This window comes from Lactuca saligna, chromosome 9 (genome assembly GCF_052625555.1).
Source record: "Lactuca saligna cultivar CGN05327 chromosome 9, ASM5262555v1, whole genome shotgun sequence".
Lineage (NCBI taxonomy): Eukaryota > Viridiplantae > Streptophyta > Magnoliopsida > Asterales > Asteraceae > Lactuca > Lactuca saligna.
Window position 1 is genome coordinate 16895020 of NC_136425.1, and position 18590 is coordinate 16913609.

Below are 18590 nucleotides of genomic sequence, written 5' to 3' on the forward strand. Positions count from 1 at the left end.
CGGATCCATCATCAGAGGAACTGGTTCTTGTCTGTCCGAAGAAAATTAGTGAAGTGCCATCGCCCAAAACCTCGGACTTTAAATCTCACTATTTTTCCAACGAACCACAAATTTCTGAAAGTCTTGACACAAGACTTCAAGCAGATTAACGATGTTTGTTCTTCCCGTGAAGATGTTGTAAACAATATACAACCAGCCTTTTATCATGGAGTGTGAGACTCCATGCTTGTTGGAGAGACTCTTCATGATCATAAACATTAATATCGTCTACATGCCAGAAAATACTAATTTCTTGAATTCATTGGACTTGTACTCCCCTTTGAAGCCAAACTGAGTCAAGAACTCTTGAAATTTTTAGGAGTGAGTTCAACACAACTTGGAAATCCTCAGGATTAAGGAAACCCCAATGGCCTTGAGGAAGGTTTCTTTTGTGATAGGAACGATCCTATAATTTGTGATGTAGAACTCAAGAACATCATTGTCAATGTTCACTCTCTTGAATGCTTTATATAATAATTACATAGGGAAATTAGGGTTTGGAACTTTAGTGAGTTGAATAACGATGGGATATTTGATCACCACATGAACAGATTCATCATAATCTTGAGGGTCAATTGAAAAGAGTTGAGTAGTGTCCCTCAAAATGGCTTCAGTCTAAGAAGATGAGGTAGTTCTTTTGGAGGATTTCTTCTTTAAAGGGTACATGGAAACTTTGGATGCCATTGATGAGTTTTTGAAGCTTGGATAAAGAACACAGAGTAAAAAGAGAATTCTAAGGCAAAGAGAGATAAAAGAGCGTAAATAGGAAACGATTTGGATTCAAAATCCTTTTATAGGTAGGTTTGTTTCGGGTCGAGTCAGAGAAGAAATGATGACACCCAACTAGGAAACGGGTTGCAATAAAAGCGGGTTACATAATTACCCTCCTATGTGACAGGAAAGCACTTGGTCAATTTCTTATTTTACACCCCAAAGCATGTTTATTGGAATTAAAATATAATCACATAACCGATAGACAAAGTACTTGGACGTTTCATTAAACAAGATTAAATGAAAATCTTAAAATTGAAAATTATTCATTTAATTGAAAGATGTGGTCGGATTCTTAAAATTCCGAAAGACAGATAGGTGCTTCCGAAAAATGAAAGTCATTCACTTATGTTTGATATTGATCCGAGAAATGGTACGCTTTCTTGAATGGAATAAAATGGAATATAAATGTTGAATTTAGGCTCACCACAACGCGTTAAGGAGCTTGCCGTGTCGTGGTGAGCGAGGCGATGATTTGAGTTATCCACCATCGTAAGTTGTATGCAATGTACTTTGGTTGAGCGATGTGGTGTATGGGTGCCACGAAACAGTGGGAAAAGTGGGGTTTTATTGGTAATGGTCACTACATTGTGGAAAAAGGGAGACCTCGCATTTATTTAACCAACTGTGCACGATGAGGTCTTAGTCGTGGTGCAGTTTCGAACATGATTAAAAACCAATGTTAGGGCTCATTTGTTCATTATCGGCTCCCATTTCCAGTAGAGCTATCCTCCAATGATCTGATGATTAAGAAGTGTTCAAGTGGCGATTTGGCTTGTTTTGGATTATGTAAGATCATCTCAAACTCCTGTAGTTGTTGTTTTCTTCACTTTTAAGCTTTTGATGGCTTTACTGGTAGATTTTAGATTTGAGGTTTTAATGCAAGATTTCTCCAAATAAACTTAATAATAATGCTCATTTAAGTGCTTAGAAGCTTAATCCATGGTTTGTATGAAGTTATTATGGTTGAAATCCATGATTTGATTCTAGGGTTTTGAAACACTAGAAATGGAAATGAACAAGGTTTATATGTTATAATCTAGTTATATTGAGTGTTTATTAATTTGATTCGGGTAGTTTGACAAGTATTTGAGCAAAGGATGGCCAAGTTAGGGTCTTTTTTTTTTCCAAAATGTGAGTTTTTGGCTAAAATCACAAGTGAAGTCTTAATGGGTTAAGACATGTATGAGAGCACTACTAGGAAAACCCTTTAATGACATCCACTGCATGTCGTAAAAGGGTACAGGTGACACGCAAATGCATGTCAAGGAAGGCCATGTCATAAAGGAATACGACGCGCATTTGCATGTCCTAACCTTACGATGCGCAATTATGGCACGCATTTATGACACGAAATGCGTATCATTAAAGCACCTATCAAGAAAGGCTATGTCATAAATGAACACGACATACATTTTTGCGTATCGTAAATTTAAATGTTTAAAAAAATATTTGTAGATTTTCTAATTTTCAAATTAAATTTGCATTTAATGTCTCATAATAGAAAATAAAATACCATATACAAAAAAATACAATCCATTGAATAAAAGTTAATTTCATACAAATAAACGTTCCAATAGTAGACAAATATAATACATCAAATGTGAAAGAGATGAAAGTCATCAACAAATAACAGTCGAACTAAAAGAACTTATTGTCCACCTTCACAGCATCTGAGCTACTTTACATGACACTTTGCACATCAACCAGACTTGCAAATTTGAATAATGCAACTATTAGATTCACATAAACCAACAAATCCAAAGATGTTAGTAGTCATGGAAGCTACATTGTATGGCAAATTTTTATCAGGGAGGGTGAATAAATCTTCATGATAGATATCCAAGATGTTAGCCAAGCATACCTAAAAAAACTAAGTTATATCTTGCATATATCTTGATGTATACGAGATGTAAGGGATGAAATAGACATTAAGTCAAAGACACTAACATAGCTTCATAAAAAAAACATTAAGTCTCATTGACTTACATGTTTGATGTAACATAACATACTCCAAAAAAGGCAATGTACTTTAGAAATATAGAATATATTCCAATAACAATCTGTTATTGGTCATTTTTTCAATATTTACATGAATTTTTTAAATGACATCCAACAATAACCAGTAGCATTGGGCTTCTAAGGTAAAAAGATCCTATTTAAAAAAAACTTAGTCGTCACATTTAACAACAATGAACCAAAATTGAAACAAAATAAAACCATAAAGGCCACCATGAAAGTAAAACACGAATGAGAGTGAACGTAGATGTTGGTGTACCCTGGAAAACCCATTACCTATATGTTCATAGCCCATTCCTACAACACAAATAATAATGTATCATATTTATTTCAATTGCCTAAAGTCAAGAAATCTTTAATAAAGTTGATGTTTTTTAACTTGAACCTGTTGATATTCAAGAAGGGAATAAACATTAGCAACAAATATTGACTCTTGCGTTCAATAAGCTACTTAATCTAGATATTTACCAAGATAACTATCACAAAAGGGTATAAGTGGAAAGACCAAAAATATAAAGATGGTTTTTTGAATTTGTGCAAGATAACATGCCAACCTGCACCACTAATGTACACCTTTGATTAGCCTGCAAGTTTCTTGTGTGTATACCTAATGGAGAAAAATTACTCAAATCATCGATTAATATAAAGAAAAAATTATTCAAATCGTAAAAGAATTTAGCGTCTTCATATCTAGCTCCACATTGAAGAAATTAATCAAATCACCGGTTAATATAAATAAAAAATTAAAAAGAAAAAAATGGAGAGCAAACAAATCTGAGTACAACCTTATTTCTTTTTGCAACAACAATGAAATATAGTAAGAGGTTTCCCTCATTGCCTATCAAGGCAAAGTACTTTTGATGCTTCCGCATAACCTGTTGGAGAAAAAAAATTAGTAAAAAAAACGCTAAACCATCAGACAATTTGCTTTTATTTGCATTTGATTATATTGAATCATACCATTACTAACAGATCTTTAGGGAGCACTAGAAAAGACTGAGAATTTTCCAAGTACAGGAACATGTGCCAACAAGTTTTACAACCTACACTTATTACAAACACTTTTTGTAAAATAAATTTTAGAAAGTCTTGCCATTTGATTGTAAAGGGTATTTTGGTCATTTACCTCATGAAGTCACCACAAGCCAGAACACCTTTGAATTGATGTAACCAGAGAGCACAATGCAAAAGCAAGAGTTGGTGATTATGAACTTAGGGCCCTGCACAATGAACCCAACATAAAAACTATTAAAGGATATTGAATCATATATATGTTATTGTATAGTTACTAACAGTAAAAACAAACATACCTGATATATGGAATCATATATATGTTATTATACAATTAATAATAGTAAAAAAAAACAGCAAAACCTATATCTGAAATAACAAAAAATAAAGAAAACCAACAACAACTACCAATATATCTTTTTCTAGTAAAAACAAGTTTATATGTGAAGCATAATTTCCAGAAATGTTAACCTTAAAGTTGATAACCAATTATTTTGTTTCAATTTCAGATAAGGTAATTATAAGATTTTAGCTATGCACTTACATAAAAAAAAAAAAAAAAAAAAAAAAAAAAAAAAAAAAAAGAGCATTATTGAGGTATGCTGACAAATCTTATTAGAAGTATAATGAACTTCCAAGCTCAAAAGTATACATTTATGCATATGATCAAATCATTTACAAAAGAAAGGTCAAAAAGAAGGAAAAATATATCTACTCAGGGACTCAACAAGACAAACAAACAATCAATCTTTGTGAATCTAAAAAAATGTTATTGCTCAGATATCCACAAAATTAGAGTAACCAAAAATTTGACAACAAGAATCACTAAAAAAAACACAGACTACAATAAATAGTAAATGGAATTACTAAGTGAAGTAAGTGTGCCCCAAATAACCTCAACCTAAAATCAGCCGAATATAATAACAAATAAATGGGATCATTAATGAAAAAAACCAAGATTTAAGAAGTTGAAGTGATTCATTGTTTACCTGATTGAATTTTGGAAAAGATCAAGATGAACACACAGATAATCAAGAGATAAGAGACCAGATGCAGTTTTTGTAGAAGTTTACGAAGAGATAATGTGATAGCAATATCTTTGAAATATCTACTAATGATTTTCTCATCATGTTTTGTTGCTGTAATGTTTTTGGTTGCAGATTTGTAGGTCATTTGGAAATGGAAGACTATCACTAGAACAATACGTATTCTCATTAAGAAGTTTAATTGGGATAAAAGCATTTGTTGATGTCATGGCAATAGGAAAAGGAAAGCAATATTTAACGGACAACGGCATAGAGTCGACCAATAAAAACCAAGCCATCGAAATCCGCCCAGAAATCCTGGTCGGCAAAGCTTGATCTTCTCTCTCAGCAACCGAAATCATCCAATTCCTAACCGGTGATTACTGCTTAAGCAAAGCCTGATCCAACGACTTATTTTGGGAAGCTGTGTGACCTCGCTGGACAACTGAACAACTCCTAGATGAAGATGATGACAAACCTGGTGGGCCATATGTGTAGATAAAAGATGAAGACGGACCATATTTAAAGAATTTTGGGCAAAGGTATGCTTAGATCTGACTCAAAGCGTATTTGTAGATATCAAATCGGCCATGTAATTTATAGAGCTTCATTAATTAGGTCATGGAAAAGAGAATGGGTTTTCGGCTGGTAGAAGATGAGAATAAGGCGGGGGGTTTTAATTTTTTGGGATTTGAGTTTCCCCCTTAGCTATTAAAGATGGAGAATGCGTGTTTGATGAAAACTTTATAAAACAACATGCTTAGACAACACGCCTTTTATGTTGAGTGTCCTCCGTGTTTTTTTTTTTGTTCTGACACTAATTTTAAGGAAACGCAAAAATATGTGTCCTAAATTCTTCAAATTTTAGAAGAGATGACATTATTTTTAGGACACATGCTTTTACGTATCGTAAATCACTATGTGTCATGGTTCGTGTGTTATTCAAGGTCTATATTCTAGTAGTGGAGGCTTTATGTATGCAAATGTTCTAGGTGGTAGCAGGGAAGGATTTGGAGCTTCTCAAGATAAGCTTTCGAGAAGTTGGAAGTACGCTGCTATTTCCACGACATAAGGTGAGCCATACTTCACTTTCAGAGTATTTTTATGTTATGTACAACATGTGCAAACATGTGAGTGTATGGATGTAATTTTTAATTACACCATTTTAAGATTTTTGTTAAAAATACATCACTTGTGTTATGTTTTATAATGAGTATGTTTATGCATGCAAAGAGTTAGATTAAGGGATCCCTGGAAAGATTATGTTTAGAGCTTGCATGGAAACTATTGGAATAACTGTATAAAGTATTAACTAAATTGAAATATTCTTAGTAAATAAAAGTAAAGTCCTTGTTAGGTTGCCTTCAAAACTAGGAAATAGCTTGGATTAATATTAAGAGAGATAAATTATTTATTAAAATATCATATGATTAATATATTAATTGGTAATATGTAATTAGTTACGAATTAATGAAAATTAATTTAATTAATGATTAATTAGAATTAATCAAGGGTGCAAGGGTTCCAGTTCAATTGTTCGGTATTTAAACAAGATAGGCATTATAGAACCTCCTTATGGTGGATGGTTTTTGGAGCCATCATTTCCATTTGCTAATATGGTAGGTGATTTGAATCAGATTAAAATATTATTATTTTAATATTAAAATCAAGGTTACCTACAACTATAAATAGGTACCTATTGAAAGATTGAAAACCCTAGACAACTTATAGAGAATTTTGAAATTACTCTTCTTCCTATTTCTTTAATTATTTTTATCATAGGGTTTTCTAGAGTTTGGGTGTGACACATTAGAGGCTGCCATGTTATTGGAGCTTTCTTTCTAAGAAAGTTTTCAAGAGAGTTGTTTGGCTTAATTCGAATTAAGCAAATGTATGTTTTCTTTTATTTAACTTTCGATTACATTAGGTTAGTTAGACTAGTTTTCAAAGTATGTTTCTATCATGAGAAAAGCCATAGATTTCTAGGTTGCATGTGCTCATAATTGTTTATGTGAAATTCCATTGTGAAAATCATGTTTGATTAATTATTACTATAACCTAAAAAGCCCATAAGAAACAGAGATGATGATGACCAGTTGATTATCAGTCGCTATATATGTAGATGATTGGTTACTTATATGACAATTCAAATATGTATCATATGTTTATGTTGTATTATGTTATGTTATAAGTCACCAGACTTATAGTCTGACATATATATGTCTGACTATGTTGCGTACTTCAGTATATATGTAGATGATAATGATTAGTCAACCTCTATTGGACTAGTAAGAGGTATATCAAAAAAGCTCTTAGTCGATTTCTTGGAAGTATGTAAGATATTTCAAATGATATTCTTATTGGACTTTGTGGCAAATTTCCAATGGATTCGTGAGTGATTCCGGATAGATTTCTGACGAATTTCCAACGAATTTTAGACTAATTTATAATTAACGGGAAAATTTGAGAGGTGGCACATGCTATCCCTTGCTGCATATTGGGTCCGCCTTGATTTTAACTAAAAAATGTTTTAGATAAATACATAGTAATAGTAAGAACTTTTTTTTACAAGATTTTATTATATTATTTCAATAGCATGACATACAAGAGTTTGAATTTAATATCTTAATATCAACAACCAATTTAATTTATGATTTAAATCTAAGTTAGCCGATTAACCTTGTGCTAAATTGCTCGCTTGTTGTCGGGAAAAAACATGTGACTTCCTATTTCCTCTTGGCCATCAATCATCCATAGCGTGTTGAGAGAGTAATCCCATATTGGAGAAGGTGGTATTTCGTTAGACGTGTCAAAAATAGGTCTTATACCATCGTCTTCTAATAAATCTATATTCTTCCATATTTCATCCATTGAATTGTATCCATCTTCTCCCTCACTACTATTGTTAAGACTAGTAGCAATACTTGCAATGGTATTGCTATTGCTTTCCCCCTTTGTGATAGTCAACATTTCTAACCCTCCGGTGTCGTAGAAACTTTTTTCTTTGGTTTCCACCATTGACATTGAATGGAAAGTATGATTGCTAGTATATATTGATGAGTAAGAAGATGAATCTGAGAGCGATGAAGATGGAGATAAGGCTCTTTTATGTTCTTGTGCCTTTTTCCTCATATGGGTCCTCCAATAATTCTTAATCTCATTATCAGTTCGTCCTGGAAGCTTTCGAGCAATCCTTGACCACCTACACGCCAATTCAATAGTCATTGTACATACAAAATTAACAACAATAATTGTGGATAAACTCAAGAAAAAGAAACATAAATTTATAATTCTTTTAAATATATATGGCTAACTTATAAAGCAAGTAAATAAGATAATACAACTTGTACATATTTTGTCATTTCTTGTTCAGTTCCAACTAACTATTTGGTCATCTTCCTAGTTATTATATTATTATTTTAAAATTTCTGTTAAAAGTTAATCATTTTTCTAGCTAGTATTTAATTTGGTATTATATTAAGTATTAAGTTATAGTCGGTAGGAATCCGGTTATAAAAAAAATTAATATTTTATAGTAAAACTCATATTTATTAATAAATTATATATATATCTATATTTATTGAAAATAATTTAATATAGATATATAATTAATTGTCGGCAATCAAAACCGAAACTTATTCAAAACGAATTTAAATATCATCTAAAAATCCTTGATTAAATAAATAGTTGTCTTACTTATTATTAACATCCATATTTAAAAAAAAAAATGATGAGAAAATAACAAGTGTTATTTTTATAGAATATTTGAAATGAAAAATATAAATTATAAGAAAATAATTCTTTTAATATAGAAAGATATAATATGTTTATTTTGAACAGTAATTATAATAAACTTCACTCTCGTTTTGGTATTTGCGAGTTATGTAACATTTGTGTGTATGTTTGGAAAACAAACCAAGATTAACATAAATGTTTTCTGATCGGCTAAACGCCATACTGTATAAGAAATGAATCATATAAAGTGCCAAAATATCTAGTTATTTATTTTATATATATATATATATATATATATATATATATATATATATATATATATATATATATATATATATATATATATATATATATATATATATAATTTCAGTATCAAACGTCAGTGGATATAAACTAAGTCCATTCAAATATGCATACATGCTTTCTGAATTCTGAGCCAAATCCTTTCAAGAATACTTTTATTATCAAAGAATATAAGTCTATAACGTAAGTTAGACAACTCGACTTGTAATGGTAGAATAATTCTGGTTAGCTTTATGAGTTCATGAACTAAAACAAAAGTAAAAAAAGCGAATATAGAATAATTACTAAGTTGATATATACTTGTGCTTAATCAATATCATGGATAAACAAAATATATATTTACAAAAAAAATGATAACCCCGTATTTCCCGAATATGATTATAACTAAGAAAAAAATATGTCGACTCATGATCATAACTTTGGAATATGGATCAGAGATTTCTCAAACTTATTGGAATAAACATATGCATATATTTTCGAATAACAAACATACAAATGGAAAGTAATTATAGAATAATAATAAATAAATTAATGGATCAAAAATCGAACCTATTGCCCCATTTAGAATGAAGCTCAAGGATTCGACGCTCTTCTTGAGGAGTCATTTTGCCTCTTTTGAGACCTGGGTGTAGATAGTTTACCCATCTCAATCTGCAACTCTTTCCACTTCTTTTTAAACCTGAATAATTAAAGTTTCAAAAAAATAGTCCCCAAAATTATATTTGGGTAGGTTAGACAGAAGTAAGTAATTTGAAGATTGATTTTTTTTTTTATAAAAGTGCACAACTTTTACTAGATTTCTTAAGTAATTTCCATGGCAACAAAACCTTTAACCCTAACAGTAATCAATTACTACCTATGTTTTCATTTTTGTATCTCCCGCCACCTTCAAACCTGAAACTTTTGCTATGAAATCCCATCGTCGATCTCCAAACATGTTCACAAAAGAAACCAACTGAACATCTTCTTGCTCTGTCCATGGCCCTTTCCTCATCGCCATCGACATCATCATATCATCTTCTTGGCCCATTTGTTTTTTCTTTCGTTCTTTTTTTTTTTTCTCTCTCTTTCTCAAGAATCTTTTGTTGCAGGTGAAGTGAGTCACTAACTTGGAAAATTTGGTGGACAATAGGGTTCTAATTTATACTGGGGTTCTTATCGTGTTGTTTGAGTGGGGAGAGTTGAATCTTGTGATAGGGTTTTGAGTGTGACTGAAGACTTAATCCCACCCGTACACGTCTCTGGAGTTCTTTGATGATAAGGGAACCCTACAAGGTCACAACCTTGGTGACATCAGCCCATTAATTTATAAAAGTTGGTGACTTGGTGTTGAGATTGTTGAGATGGTGTTTGATTTAATCCCTCATTCCGTTCACCAAATCGTTTGATAAGTGGATGTAGTTTTCATCATGCTCCTAGAGTCTAGAGATCTCTAGTTAATTATCTTCAAGTATCGTTTCTTTAACTTTAATATATATTTACTATATCTTTATACAAAATAAATAAAGTTTTTACATACTTAATAAATATTTATGTATAGATGTTTCTAATTAAGATATGTTGCTAGAAGTAGACGATGATTTACAAGATTGCATAAATGTGTTGCAGTCATCCGTTTGATGTCTCACTACAAGAAAATCACATTTTAGCTGCGACGTTATTACCGGCGACATGGGCCTTTAGCGATGACTCTAGAGAAAGTCGCTGCTAAAAGCCCCTGTTGCCGGTAATAGCGTCACCACTAAAGGGTGATCACCCGAATCCGCACCTTCCCCTTCCGTTACATCTAGACCGTTCGATCAAATATTCAATATAACAGTTAGGGTCTCTTATCCGAACTAACCTAATACCGGCGACATATGTGTCGCTACTAAAGCTTCAAATTGTCGTCGCTAAATACACAAAAAAATGACCTGGTACCCTTCCCTCCAGATTGTCGACGCTATTGATAATAGTCACTGGTAATAATATAAGTGTCGCCACTAAAGATGTCGCCGCTAAAGGCTGACGCAGATAAAAAAGAACGCACGCAAAAGTTCATTCTTCTCATTTGCTTTCTGTTTGCTGCCCTCTTCTCCATCCCCTCTACACCTTGTACCGAGTTCTTTCTCAAATTTCTTCTTCCAGCTTGATTTCTCCATATCTTATGCCATATTTAGTGTATTAGGGATTAAGGTGTGATTTGTGACCAATTTCTAAGTGGACTTCGTGAAGAAATTAAGGTAATTTGATTTGAAAATTTCTTTGATAATTTTCTTGTTAATTTGTTTGTTAACACTGAAAAAGTGTTGATTAAATTTTCAAGTTTTGGTAATTTAATTTGTATGTTATCCTTGCAAATATTGTTGAAGTGATTTGTCACATTTTGGATGGCTTATAGGTTTTGGATTTTTAGTTTCATCGGGTGAATAACAGTTTTTCTAGCTATTACCGGTTGATTTCCGTCACTACAGGTTCTATTATTTCATTTTTTGTGAATTTGATATTTGTAAGCGAAAATTGTGTGAAAATTACCATATGTGAAAATTATGTGTATATTTCATATTTATAATATATTTATAATATATTTATATTAAGTTATATAGTTATATAGTTAACTTATTTATAACATATTTATAATATATAACATATTTATAATAAGTTATATAATTAATTTATAATCTTCAAATTAACTTATAATGTTATATTTCTATAGTTTTATATTTATATTTAATACTTACAACTTTTGCCAATATAAATTACAAGTAATTGTAATTAAAATTAATTAAAAAACGCATAAATAAAAAATTTTAATTTAATTTTTTTAATTTTTATCTTTTTTTCTTTTAATTGAAAAAAAATGTGGATTGGAAAAAAACAATGCTAATTTTGTATACTAAACTCTATACCAAAATTATGTTTCAGCAACATCATGTCTATTGATAAAAGCTGGACTACTAATCTATATAGAAACCATCCCGAGTTCCAAGCATGACTCAAAGCTTTTATCGAGAAGTCGAAGTCACACCTTGATAGTAATGGTAAAATCAAATGTGCGTGTGAAAAATGTGATAATCGTTACTTCAAGTACCCGACTGCAGTTGAACGCCATATATTTATAAATGGTTTCAGTAAGTCGTACAAAATTTGGATCTATCATGGTGAATCTTTTATTCCTCCAGTCGTCTTGCCAAGTAACCAAATGGTCGATTTAATCGACGATGTGATGTGGTAGTCGAGAGAAAATGATACCGACCTTGATGAAGGAACCTCAAATACAAGTGTTAGCGGTGTGGATGATGATTTTGCACAGTTGTTGGAAGAAATGGAAACTCAATTGTATCCTGGTTGCATATTTTCTTCCCTTGAGTTTCTAGCAAAGTTAATGCATATCAAGGTGAACAACAAATGGACTGATAGTTCATTTGATCAACTCCTTGAGTTGTTGCAATTAGCATTTCCTAAAGGCAACAAGGTTCCCCTTTCACATTATCTAGCCAAAAAGAAACTAAAGTCTATTGGCCTGGGGTATGAGTCGATACATATGTGCAAAAACGATTGTTGTCTCTTTTGGAAAGAACACGGTTCATTGCAAGTTTTTTTCGTTTGTAAAGAGAGCCGATGGATCGATAAAAACACCAAGGGTAAGAAAGTACCTCATAAGGTGTTACGGTAGTTTCCTATGACCCCTAGACTACGACGTTTATATTGTTCGAGGCACACTGCCAAAAATATGATTTGGCATAGTACCAGGCGTTCAGAAGATGGTGTGATGCTTCATCCTGTTGATGGGGAATATTGGCAAGATTTTGATAAAAAAAAAATACCCCGACTTCTCGAGTGAACCCCGTAACATACACCTAGTTCTTTGAGCTGACGGTTTCAATCCATTTGGAAACATGTGTAATCCACATAGCACATGGCCGGTCATACTCACCACATACAATCTTCCACCCTGGCTTTGTATGAAAGAGTCATCATTCATGTTGATTTTGTTGATTCCAGGCCCGAAAGCTCCTGGTAAGGATATGAATGTTTTCCTTAGACCGTTGGTGGAAGAGCTTAAACATTTGTGGAACTCAGGCGTACGTTTAAATATGTGGCGACAAACACATTCTTCACGATGAGAGCTATGTTGATGTGGACAATAAACGATTGGCCAGCTCGTAGTAGTCTATCAGGTTGGAGTGAGCAAGGGTATAGAGCATGTGCTACTTGCAATGAAGACACTCCTTCATACCGTGCAACAAACAAAGTCGTATATATCAGTCATCATCATTTCCTAGATGCTAATGATCCGTTAAGAAAGAGGTTGGACTTCAACGGGATGGAAGAGACAAGACCCACTCCGAGACACTTTAGTAATGATGACATACAAGAGCAACTAGGTCGCCTACTAACTCGTAAATCGGGTAAACATCCTGAGCATGGAGGCAGGGAGCCAAAGCGACAAGATTACGAGTTGAACTGGTCGAAACGAAGCATTTTCTACGAACTCAAGTATTGGTCTTCTCTACAGTTGAAACACAACATAGATCTCACGCATGTACAGAAAAATATGGACGAGAGTTTGCTAGGTACTCTTCTAATGAATGATAAAAGCAAAGACACATCAAATGCACGAGAGGACTTGAGAATTCTAAACATTCGGAGAAATGAATGGTTGCAAAAAAATGGTGACAAGTTTCATAGACCCCAAGCAAGATACTCTTTCACGAAATCTGTACCACCGTAAATTTCAAAACAAATTTTTCAAATTTTATAAAACATAATTCATTTAATATTCATAAAACAACCACATTTAGTTATCCAATTCAAGTAAATACAAAATCCCAAGATCTCAAATGTATAAACTCTGTGCGTGTGTACGGATCAAGCCGACGCCTTCCCGCGGTCGTCACTAGTACCTGAAACAATAACATCAAACATTGTAAGCACAAAGCTTAGTGAGTTCCCCAAAATACCACATATAACACATATTAGCCACTCGAGGCTATAACTCTGTGGGTCCGTGCACCCAAACTCTATAAACCCTCAGGTTCTAACTGTGTAAACATGCACAGCATAAATCACATAGAAATAATGCAGTACAACACATAACATACATAGCATACAAATACTCTATCACATAACTCTGGTTACCTACTCAAGGTAAAGTATAGTGATAAGACTCACCTTGCGTGTCTTCGTAAGTCGTGAATCCTGAAATCACTAGTGCTCGATCTCCCGAGCTATAGTCCTCCTAAATCACAATACATTTCTAATTAACACTTTCCCAACTAAGGTTGACTACAAGTCAACTTAGGTCAACACTGGTCAACGGTCAACGGTCAACTTTGACCGGACTCAGTGAGTGCACTATAGCGACTCGGCGAGTCTGAGCGTATACACTGACTTCCCTGAAATCCTCCCTTGACACGTCGAGTATTCTCCTAACTCGATGAGTTCCACCTGGCATGAGTTGTGGGGCCACCATGACTCAACTCGTCGAGTCTCAAGAACAACTCGGCGAGTCCAGCTTGACTCAATCCACCTGTCCACTCTGACTTCCCCCTGACTCACTGAGTCAACCCTCCCCAACTCGGCAAGACCACTCGCTGTGTGGTCAGGCAATATTCATACTACTCGTCGAGTCTGTTCTTCGGACTCGGCGAGTCCGTGCCATGTAATGACTCAAACTTGCTCATAAGGTCAGATCCAGTCCATTAACCCATAGATCCAGTCCTTCCAAGCTTATTTAGCACGTAAAGTCACTATCTTGATGCACATACAATCTCTATATGACCATATAGGATGTTTTTGTCTTAAATATTACAACTCAAGGTCATAAACTCCATTGCTATACATAAAGCTTGATGAGTGAGGCTCTCTGGACCTCTATGGATCCAGATCCAGAGCCTCAACACAAGAAGGGAACTATTTGGCATCAAATCAACCCAAAATGTCCATAAGAAACCCTAAATCCCATTTTACTTCACAAAACAGAAAGTAAGCCGAAATCATACCTCTAGATTGATGATCTAAGCTTCAAATCCACAGAATAGCAACCTCCTTTGCTACCTCTTGCCTAGAATCTCCTCCTTCTTGCTAAATGACACACACAAGGTCAAGAAATGCTTCCTTTCTCTCTCAAAACGTTCAAGCACTCAAGGGTTTCTCTTTAAGGGTTGGGTGAGCACAAATGACGGCCATAAATAAATTTTAAATAGGTCTCAAACCCCGGAAATTAGTGTTTCACCACACAGCGTGGACTCGCCGAGTCCACCCTTGGACTCGTTGAGTCCGGATGCGAACCCGTGCCCAAATCCGCGATCCTACTCGGCGAGTTTGAGCTCCAACTCGCCGAGTCCACTCACAATTTTCATAAATAAATCCAAAATAAATACCTGGAAATTTTTGGCTGTTACAATTCTCCCCCACTAGAACTAGACTTCGCCCTCGAAGTCTCACTCTGCAAATAAATCCAGATGCTGCTTTCGCATCTCACGCTCCGGTTCCCACATCATCTCGGACCCCTTCCGATGCTGCCACTGAACCAAGACCAAAGGTACCTCCTTGTTCCTCAGAAATTTGATTTTCCGATCTCTGATGGCCACTAGTCTCTCAGCATAATTCAGGCTTGCATCCACCTGAATATCATCTAATGGAACCACTGCCGACTCATCAGCTATACACTTCCGCAATTGCGACACATGGAAAGTGTCGTGAATCTGCCCAACTCTGCTGGCAAATCCAAGCGATAGGCTACCCTGCCTACCCTCGCGACTACCCGAAATGGTCCGATATATCGGGGCCCCAACTTGCCCCTCTTCCTGAATCGGATCACTCCCTTCCAAGGAGAGACCTTCAGGAGCACAAAATCACTGACCTGGAACTCAAGTTCGGACCGGCGTCTGTCCGCATAACTCTTCTGTCTACTCTTAGCAGTCAGTAACCTCTGTCTGACCTGCTGGATCTGCTCTGTTGTCTGAAGCACTATCTTCGTATTGCCCATAACACGCTGCCCGACTTCTCCCCAGCAAATGGGGGTCCGACACTTCCTCCCATACAACAGCTCAAAGGGTGGCATATCGATGCTCGAATGATGGCTGTTGTTGTAAGAAAACTCGGCCAACGGCAAATACGTATCCCAACTTCCCTCGAAATCCAATACACATGCTCGGAGCATGTCCTCGAGGGCCTGCATCGTCCACTCACTCTGTCTGTTTGTCTGGGGGTGATATACGGTACTAAAATGCAGCCTAGTACCCAACTCCTCATGGAACTTCTTCCAGAACCTGGAAGTGAAACGCACGTCCCGGTCGGAGACACGCAAGATCGGCACCCCATGCCGAGATACCACTTCCCTCACATAAATCTCTGCTAACTTCTCTGCGGAAGAACTCTCACTGATGACAAGGAAGTGAGCGCTCTTCTTCAACCTGTCCACAATCACCCAAATTGCATCAACTCCCCGAGCAGTCATTGGCAATTTGGTGGTAAAATCCATGGTGATTTGTTCCCACTTCCATTCGGGAACCTCCAATGGCTGCAACTTACCATGCAGCCTCTGATGTTCGCCCTTAACCTTACGGCAGGTTAAGCACCTCTCAACGAACCACACAACATCTCTCTTCATACAGGGCCACCAATACCCCTTCCTCAAATCCAAATACATCTTAGTGGCCCCGGGATGGATCGAGAATTTCGACCGATGAGCCTCTTCCATCAAAATGGCACACGTACCTCCCACGAACGGTACCCAAATATGCCCCTGAAAAGTCATAAGCCCCCGACCATCAGTAACGAACTCCGATACCAATCCAACAACTAGCTCTCTCTTCTGGTTTTCCGACCTCACTGCCTCAGTCTGTGCTCCTCGAATGGTGTCCAACACCGGAGTCATCACGGTCAAACACAAACATATACCTCGCAACAGGGCACTCTCCGCCCGACGACTCAGGGCGTCGGCTACCACATTAGCCTTGCCCGGATGGCACAGGATCTCACAATCATAATCCTTAACCACATCCAACCACCTCCTCTGCCGCATATTTAGGTTGGGCTGATCCATCAAATACTTCAGACTCTTATGGTCCGTGTATATCGTACACCGAACCCCATACAAATAATGGCGCCAAATCTTGAGAGCGAACACCACTGCTCCCAACTCTAGGTCATGGGTGCGATACCTCGACTCATGAGGCTTCAACTGCCTCGATGCATACGCTATCGATGCATACGCTATCACATGGGTGGGATTTTTCCTAGGGTTTAAGGGGGTTAAAAGGGTAGTGAGAGAAACTATAGAGAGAAAGACTTGTGGAAATGTGTGAAAATCCAGGAGAATCCGCATCTATTTATAGGAGGTGAAGCCTCTTGGAACGCTGGGCATTCAACAACTACGATGGGTATAGTCTCGGATAGGGACGATAGATGGCGAAGGCTCGGTGGTGCGACGTGGAGCTTGCTGGGCCGAGGAATGTGAGGCATACACAGCGCGTTCTGCGCTTCATACATGGGGCGTAATGCGAGGACTATGTGTCGCAATCCGAAGCGAGTTCTTTCATCGGTATCGGACGGCTGGTACTCGACCACGTCATCATCATCGCATCAGGCTTCGCAAATCCGTGTGCAAACTTTAAATATTCTTAACTTTCGCGTACGAACTCTGTTTTTGACGTTCTTTATATTGACGCGAAGGCGAGAACGCACTCTACAACTTTCGTTTAGACTCTGCAGGCTAATTTTGACTTTATTTTAAAACTTATATTATTAACAGGCCGGGACAGGATTGGTCCGTTAAAAATTCATAACTTCTTCATCTGATGATCGTTGTTTTCCATCTTTTTATCGTTTCGATACTCTTAACGTGATCTTTGATTCTCGTTTAGGTTGTGTCGGCTAAAAACAGCTCGATCTAGTATTCAAACTTCGGGTTGTACACCGCTAAGTCGAAACTTTGAAAGAGCATAACTTCCTCATACGAAGTCAGATTTGGGCGTTCATTTTATGGACGCTCTCGGTTTAACATATTCTACGACTTTCATTTAGATCGCTAAGGCTAAAAGTTGCTCTATCATAAATTTACTATTTACGCTTCCCGGTATTGTGTCGGTTCTGTCGCGAAACTTCAACGGGTCATAACTTCTTCGTTATAACTTGGATTTCGGCATTCTTTATATCCCCGAAATCCTTGTTTCGACCACTACAACTTTATGTAAAGATATCTGACCTATCTCAAACTTTAAATTTGATGCTTATTTTTATCCTTTATTAATTATATATTTATAATTAAGTAATAAGCACACAAATACACATAACTCACATAGAATTCAAATATTTTATCTTTATTATTTCAAAAAGAGTTACAATAGTTGAACTGGACTATTACATTGCCCAAAAATGCTTAGCCCTGAAACCCGGGCGTTACAACCACCTCGACATCGGATCGGATTCCGGAAACATATTATCATAACATTTCAACTAGGCATTTCCTCGGTCTTGCCCTGTCATCGGACTGGAGTTCGGAACGCCTAACACATAGAAAACGCATGCAAGAATCACAAAGACATCAAGCATATAAGCATACAAGCATTCCGCGGGACCACCCCGGCATCGGATCGAGATCCGGAAAGCATATAACGCTACATCGGGCCCCGCCCGACATCGAACCGTAGTATGGAGCTACTACCAACTAAACGGGCCGGCCTTGGTGCCTTAGACCTG

General features: G+C 36.0%; 1 protein-coding gene across 2 annotated transcripts; it reads right to left on the minus strand.

The window, feature by feature from the left end:
• Positions 1-7414: 7414 nt before the first annotated feature.
• On the minus strand, positions 7415-10024 carry LOC145015454 (transcription factor MYB59-like). Of its 2 annotated transcripts, none has more exons than XM_078973929.1 (3): positions 9798-10024; positions 9453-9582; positions 7415-8067 (listed from the first exon to the last, which is right to left on the minus strand). In XM_078973929.1, the coding sequence occupies exons 1-3, from the start codon at positions 9931-9933 to the stop codon at positions 7551-7553; spliced, it is 783 nt and encodes a 260-aa protein (XP_078830055.1). In that variant the 5' UTR covers positions 9934-10024; the 3' UTR covers positions 7415-7550. The 2 variants fall into 2 exon arrangements, with proteins under 2 accessions (XP_078830055.1, XP_078830056.1); XM_078973930.1 differs by having other exon boundaries at positions 9760-9941.
• Positions 10025-18590: the final 8566 nt, after the last annotated feature.